At 42.3% G+C, this 7,956-nt stretch overlaps 1 protein-coding gene across 2 annotated transcripts; it reads left to right on the plus strand.

Moving 5' to 3' along the window:
- The first annotated feature begins 4,933 nt into the window (after nt 1-4,933).
- Nucleotides 4,934-7,021, plus strand: LOC140859111 (cytochrome P450 71A1-like). Of its 2 annotated transcripts, XM_073260620.1 has the most exons (3): nt 4,947-5,684; nt 5,760-5,977; nt 6,191-7,021. In XM_073260620.1, the coding sequence occupies exons 1-3, from the start codon at nt 5,096-5,098 to the stop codon at nt 6,806-6,808; spliced, it is 1,425 nt and encodes a 474-aa protein (XP_073116721.1). In that variant the 5' UTR covers nt 4,947-5,095; the 3' UTR covers nt 6,809-7,021. The 2 variants fall into 2 exon arrangements, with proteins under 2 accessions (XP_073116717.1, XP_073116721.1); XM_073260616.1 differs by having other exon boundaries at nt 4,934-5,977.
- Nucleotides 7,022-7,956: the final 935 nt, after the last annotated feature.

Consider the following 7,956-nt stretch of genomic DNA (forward strand, 5'->3'; position numbering starts at 1 on the left):
GAATAGGTGCTGGGAATTTACACTTACGTAGATTATCAGCAGTGAAAACTTTGTTGTGAAAAATTAGCTACATGAAGATTTTAACTTTGGTCGGGATAGGCAGAGACCAAATAATCATGGGGAACCATGAGACCATCCCACTATGAATAAAGAACTTGTATGCACTGCTGACAGAGAAGATTCCATTGACTGTCTATCTCCAGCATAGGGTGTCAGTATCAGAAGAAAGGTGAATAGATCTTAAAAGAATCTACAAGTGGTTGAATTCTGATCTAGCACTAGAGTTAAGGGGGTCTCGGAAGTTCTGTTGTCTATCTGCAGCATGAAGAAATTCATGGACTATAATATTCAATGAAAGTATAAATCTAAAGAGGTTTGGGAACAAGTCTTGCATATAATTTCCTTCATACCAGCGGTCAATCCAAAGAGAGTCCGTTCTCCATTTTCTAATCTGCTTTCAATGCAAACATTGAACAGTGGGTGGACCTTTAGGATACTTTTCCAAGACTGAGATGCCTGCAGAGATCGTGATATTAGCACTGTAAGAACATTCATGTCATCATAGTATGCATTTTGAATTAACATTCTCTATGTTTTTGTAGGTTCATTCATATATCTCCACCATCTTTTAAGGAGTAGGCATTTGTTAAAAAGTCTAAGGTTTAAAACACCCTGAACTCCAAGCTTCTTTGGCTTGCAAACATTTTCCCATCTTAGTAAGCAATGTCCTCCGTTGCATTGCTTATGCCCTCTCCATAATAAAAAATTCTTTCTTTACTGTTGTGGGAAGAAGGTAGCTTGACATCCAATATGAAGGCAACGATGTCAACACTGAATTAATCAAGGATAGACATCCTCCCATAGATAATAGCTTACCTTTCCAAGAAGCCAATTTCTTGTCTATCTTTTGTATTAAGTTCCAGTCTGTGATAACCCGGCCCGATGGGCCAAAAGCCCACTAAGCCCACCTAGGAAAAAAAAAAAAAAAGAGAGGGGGGAAGAAGACTCCTAATCGGAGTCTTCTCCTTCCCCGATCCTGATCGGAATCAGAGTCCTACGGTCATTAAAAGACCCTAGGACGAGCCCTATAAGAACCCCCCTCCTCTCCTCTAAGAGAGGACACAACAGTCACCGACGATCGCCGGAGTTCTTCTCTGATTTTTTCGATTGAAGCCGTGGCCCCTCGACTCGTGCTCGCCGCGATTTCACGCCGGTGGGGGTCATTGGAGGCCATGGTAAGTCCCTCCTCTTCCTCTCTTCTCTCTCTTCTTTCTCATGCCTGTGGACACGACCGCCGACGACAGGAGCCATCAGATTTCGTCGGAGAAGAAAGCCCTGTTCTTCTATCCCTTTTCCTGATTTTTTATGGCACCGACGGTCACCGCCGACCGCCGGCTTCGGCCTCCGAGCACGGGAGAGTCGCCCCTTCCCGTCGGTCACCGTCGGGTGGGGAATGGCCGTGATCGGCCAGTCAAAGGCACGGGGACCTTTAGGTCCCCTGTTTCGGCCAAAGAAGGCCACGGGAACAAGAAAAAGAAAAAGAAAAGAAAAAGAAAAAAAAAAAAAAAGAAAAGAAAAAAGAAATAATAATAATAATAAATACATATGAGAGAAAGTTTCTCTCATCTCTCTCTCTTAAGTCTTTCTCTCTCTAAAATTGGACTTTCTTTCTCTACCTTCTCTCTATATTTTCTCTCTCTAAATTCTCTCTCTATTTTCTCTCTCTAGACTTTTTATCTCTTTTTATGGATTTTATCTCTCTAGGATCATTCTCTCTCTCTGATTGCTTTATAGACCCTAGGATAAACTTGAGATGAAAATATGATGATCTGAGACTGCTCCGAAATTCGTGCAGTAGATTGGATCCTGATCCGATTCATATTCGAAATTGATAACATCGATCATGGTTAATCTATATTAAGTCACCCTGATATAATCTCTAATGATCTCAATCAGATATGTGTGTGTGTGTCAGATTCTCTAGCATCTGCTTTGTGAGGTCTTGAATTGGAAGTCTCTCTTCTCCAAGACTTTTTCATGTTTTTAGTTTTTCATTTGCGATAAAAATTTTGCCTTATTTTAAAATCATTGTTTAGAATTAGTTATATTTGTGACACATGGTTTGGTCACCTAAATTTTGAAGGGTTGGAAAATCTATGTATCTCATCTCATCGTAACCAGTCATCATTGTTTGTTCATTGTTTTAATATGCAATTATGCATGATTATCCCACACCTACCTGTCTCATTGAACATATAGGAAATGCTATGGCGCTCCAAAGGCCAGTATCGTCATTTTCTTTTATAAAAAAATTTCACCGTTCGATTAAGAAAGAACGGTTGTAGATGGGACACCGACTGTTCACGTGGCTGGTGCAGGTAATTGTTTCAACATCCAGAGGCAAATTAGCACTTTCTTACCGGATATCATTTTTTTATTATCCGAAAGTGATAGCCGGACATCAAACAGCTCCAAAATCTATATGGAGACGCCCTGCCTTCTCTCTTCAGTCTTCTTTTTCTTGGGCAAGGGGCCCGGCTGTTCTCTTGTACCTGCTACTGCTAACGTGGGAGGTGGGGTTTGGTTTACCATGGGAGATGGCTCCTCGGGGGGAAAAGAACCACGCCAAAGAGTGAACGTGAGACAGAGCGAGAGGAAGGGAGTTAGAGAGATAAGATGGTGGGCTTAGGCGCCGCGGGGATGGAGCGGGCAACCGGACGGTGGCGGCGCACGATTGGACGCACCGATGAGAGAGAAAGGCGACGGAAGAGTTTTTCCAGAAAAAAGAAAAAAAAAAAAAAAAAAACAAATGGATATGGATGACCGGTTTAGCAACCGGCTGGAAAATAAATTTACTTTAATAACCCTATCTAAGCAACGGCTAGGATGTATTCTATCTTCTAATAAAATATATTTAAAAAGTACTCTGTTCTGCCAGCTTCAACTTATTGTGGTGTAGAGAAAACTTCTTTAATCTCACATCGATTATGAGTCAAAAGGGAATATGGATTATATAGATTGAAATCTTCTCTCCCAATGTGAGGCATCTTTTAAAGGACAAAATCGTGACGCTCTAAATGATCAAGATCCATTGAAGCCTAAGATCCACTGAAGCCTAAAGATGAATCAAAATGGACAATACCTCACGTATGCAGAGACGAAGGCATAAGCCAACCATCTGGTAACAATTCGACAAAGTCCCAGAAAGAGGAAAAGAGAAAAGAACTCGAAAGAAAGACGAAGTTGACTTGAAAGTTGGGAGCAATAACCTTGGGCATTGGGGCAACAATCCGGCCGAGTCCCAGCACCAAAAGCAGTGAAAAGTAAAAATTTGGCTGAGAGTAACCCTATATATAGGATCCCCCTCAACGGTCAAGATGAAGACGGTCAAATCGAAGATTTACCAGATAATGACACATGGCAACATCTGGACCGATCATTGATCGGACGGTTCGACGCACTTGCCCCAGATTAAGCCACGTCACCTCTATCCGTATGAACGATTCCGATCCAATAACATTCGGACACTGACAATTGATACTGAATCGTCCGGTCAGTGTGACAGAGATACGATAAAATAGCTGATCACCTATATCTCGAAGAAAACGGTATCAAAATCGGGATTCGATGTGACAAAAAATAACTCCATTCATCCAACGTGACAAACTACGTGGTAATATACACGTCAACTCATCTTGGACTTGGGAGCAGGGGGCAACTGTTAGGATAAGTCAATCAACCCCCGACTCAAGTCAATCGACTACCGACTCTGACTCAACAATAGCCGACCAATCGACTGAATATGCGATTCTGACTCTTCATCGACCAACCGAACGAACCACACCGACCTATTGCCGACTGACCGACTAATGATTCGACTACTACCGATCGACAGCGAACGACTTAGATCTCGGCATAACAGAACTACTAGCCGACGATCGCTCATGAATTCTACCGATATATGGTCAGTTATACCGACATATGATCGGTCCGTTAACTCAGATATTCTATAATCGTCATGAACGGCTATCGGCCGCATGTCACGATGCAATCAGTGGGAATTAATGATTCACTACATGATTATGATTCGATAATTTAGCATCGTAAAATACGGGATCACGTCCGACAATTACAAAAACCTCATCTACAAAAGGGATAAGAAAAACGGGACTGGTAAATAAATTCTGGGCTAAAACTCTGCTACTGTTTACATTCAACTCCTGTTTACCAACTTCTCTCTCTGATTTAAGCATCGGAGGGTCTCCGCCGAACACACATTCGATCTATACGGATGCTATTTTGTAGATGTTCATTCTCCGTGATAGACGATGGAAAATTGGCTGCAACACAGCTAATCTTTACAGCTTCGGGTATATCGCAAACAAAAAACGATAGAATAAACCGGTTAGTTGTTCCGTTTTGGCATCTTGTTAATTAGTATGGTTTTGGATTTTAAAAACTACGGGTAAATAATCAATAAGCCAATCGAAAGAAGATGGATAGAAAGAAGATGCCATGTTATAGGAACTTAAATTAATCTAAGAGGATCCCATCAATCCTTCATTCTTTTTATAATATTAGATATTTTGGTAAGAAGTAACTGTCATCCGCCTAACATTTAGTTTCCATAACATCTTAAATTAATCTAAGAGAACCTCATTACCTTAAAAAAACAAAAACAAAAAGACAAATCTAAGAGGGCCTCATCAATTCATCATGTGTTTTTCAATATTAGATATTTCGATAAGAAGTCGATGTTCCCCACCAGGCATTTAGTCGATGTTCCCCACCAGGCATTTGATAAGTTGTAGTAGCCTTCCACCACCCTCACCACCTGGTCAAACATTATCTGAATCTTATCTCAAAAAAACATTATCTCAATCTAGTTATGTCCAAATACATGTGCTCATGTTTTGAAGACTAGCTTGGATTTTCTGATCACCATCAGCCAAGGAGACCATGGGTCCATACCATGCATCCAATTAATAACTCCTGAAATACTAAGAGTCCACAATGGATTGTCCTCTCTAGGAACAAGGCTGCCACAAATAAGATCAACCTCCAACTCTTTGCCTTGGGGTGCCTCCTAGTAATCATGGCTATCTGCATCATATTTGCATGGCTTCTTTTTGCCACACTTGCCTCCCTTCTTCTTTCTTTCAGATACAAAAGAATGGAACAACGAAAGGCAGTGTACAAGCTCCCTCCTGGCCCGAAGAAGCTTCCCTTAATTGGGAACCTGCATCAAGTTGGTAGGCTGGCTCATCACTCCTTATGGCAACTCTCTCAAAAATATGGCCCTCTCATGTATTTAGAACTAGGTAGCATGCCAATAGTGGTAATCTCATCTGCTGAGATGGCCAAAGAAGTAATGAAAACTCATGATCTCGATTTCTGCTCAAGGCCCCGCCTTGTTGCTGGCAGCAAATTTTCTTACAACTGCTTGGATATCAGCTTCGCACCCTATGGTGAATATTGGAGAGAGATAAGAAAGATATGCATCCTTGAACTTTTCAGTGCCAAGAGGGTGCAATCATTTCAATTTATAAGGGAAGAAGAGATTTCACTAATGATCAATAGTATCTCCCTTTCTTCAGCAACTCCTATAAATCTTAGCAGGCTGATGATGACACTGGCAACTAATATAATTTGCAGAGCTGCGATGGGTAAGAAGTACCAAGAAGGTGATTATGAGAAGGGTATATTTCACAGGCTTTTTACCGAATTGCAGGCTTTATTAGGCAGTTTTTATATTGCAGACTTCTTTCCATCAATAGGCTGGATGGACAAGCTAACTGGACTTGCAGGTAGGCTCGAGAAGAGCTTTAGTATGTTTGATGCTTTCTATGAGCACGTCATCGGGGAGCACATAGACCCTGAGAGGATAAGACCCGAACATGAAGACATAGTTGATGTATTGCTTCGGTTGCAAAGGGATGGACATCTAACAAAAGATCACATAAAAGCAGTGCTGACGGTATCCGTTTCTTACACCCTCATATTCTTCATCAAAATTTGCAAAGTCAATTTGCTTTTGCTTGCTTGTTGCGAAAAACTCTATTAAAATTTACAACTTTTGCTTTATTTTTGAACTGTACAAGGCTTTACTACTCATGCTTTTTATTGAGATTCTTATGGAGTTTCGCTAAACCGGATTTTAAAGCAATTCTTTTTCTTTCCTTTTGCTTAGGATATCTTCATTGCTGGAACAGATACAGCTTCTGCGACCTTAGAATGGGCTATGGCGGAGCTTGCAAGACACCCAAGGCTGATGAAGAAAGCTCAAGAAGAAATAAGAGCCTCTTTAGGAACTAAAGGGAAGGTGGAAGAAGGAGATCTTCACCAGCTTCAATACCTCAAGTCTGTGGTGAAAGAAACATGGAGGCTGCACTCTCCTGCCCCATTACTGCTTCCTCGAGAGTCCATAAGACACTCTAGGATTCATGGATATGATATCTTGCCAAACACAACACTGTATGTCAATGCTTGGGGGATTGCAAAAGATCCTAAATCATGGGATGACCCTGAAGAGTTCATTCCTGAGAGATTCATGGATAGTTCTATCGACTACAAAGGACATAATTTCGAGTTCATACCATTCGGTTCTGGTCGAAGAATCTGCCCTGCAATAAATCTGGGGACTTTGACAGTGGAGTTAGCACTTGCAAGCATGTTGTACCATTTTGACTGGGAACTGCCTGTTGGGATGACCAGAGAAGACATCGACATGAACGAGGCACCAGGAATTACGGTGCACAAGAGTTCTGCTCTGCACCTTGTAGCTATAAACCACCACATCAAGAAATAACCATAAATCATATCAGTTATAGTCTCATGTAAGATTAGGTGCAAGAAGTGTTTGTAGAAACCAAGGGAAGGAATATGTGCATGATGTTTTTTATGATCTGTGAATATCATGGCAAGAGTGGTAATGCTCTATCCAAATGGAAAAGTCTTTACTTGGAATATGTATGCACTGAACTTTCTTCTATAAAATTTGAGAGTATTTATGTTGTTTGAAGTGATAAATATTACTGCAGATTGAGTTGCTGATAGACATTAGCATGCTTAAGTGGGGAAGATCAAGCATTGTTCACCATATAATTTCTGTAACCGAGAAGGGACTCCCGAAAGGAGTCCACTTCTTCTCGCCGATCCCGTCGGAGAACGGACTCCTGGAGGCCCTTCGGCCATTGGACGACTCCTCTCTTATCCAATGAATTCCGATCCACCACCGATGAAAACCCTTGAGATTTGGCGATTTCTTTTCCATCGGTGTGCCCCAGCGAGTTGCCGCCGATTTGGCGCCGGGAGTGATGTAATCCGACCTGATCTCCCCTCCACGGTCTTCACCGAGTCCCATGGTCGTCGTTGACGGCTTCATCATCTCGATTTGCTGCCGGAGATCGCGGGATTTGGTTGAAGAACCGGCTGCCCTGCTTTGGTATTTTCTTTCCCCTGCTTTTCCTTCTATCTCTTCTCTTGCTGAGCCCGCTACCGTCGTGAAACATGGACTGCACGAGCTGCCAAGTGCCGCAGCCAGCAGGGTTGCTGCCGTCATGGGCCGCCGCTGTGGGAGTGGCGGACCTAGAACCCTTCCCCTGTTTTTTTTTTTTTTTTTTTTTCCTTCCCATTCTTCCTTCCTTTTCCTCATCGCCGGCTGACCGCCGTCGCTGATAATTCTGCGGCTGAGCGCCGCCACCACTCTCTCTCCCCAACTTTCCCTCTCTTTACCTGGTTTATCGGTCCCAATCGAGAGTCCGACAGTCATAATTTGTGGACCCAGGATGAGCTCAGTGTGGTGTCCTGGATTGGTTTCATAGGTGCCCATCCTTTTGGCCTCCACCCTAACCATCATCAGCCATCCACCGATTCATCATCGACAATCTCTTCTGACTTGTTACGGATGCCGACATCCATTTATTGAAGTTGAAAATTTGGTTACGCTATTCTGAA

This window comes from Elaeis guineensis, chromosome 1, assembly GCF_000442705.2.
Source record: "Elaeis guineensis isolate ETL-2024a chromosome 1, EG11, whole genome shotgun sequence".
NCBI lineage: Eukaryota > Viridiplantae > Streptophyta > Magnoliopsida > Arecales > Arecaceae > Elaeis > Elaeis guineensis.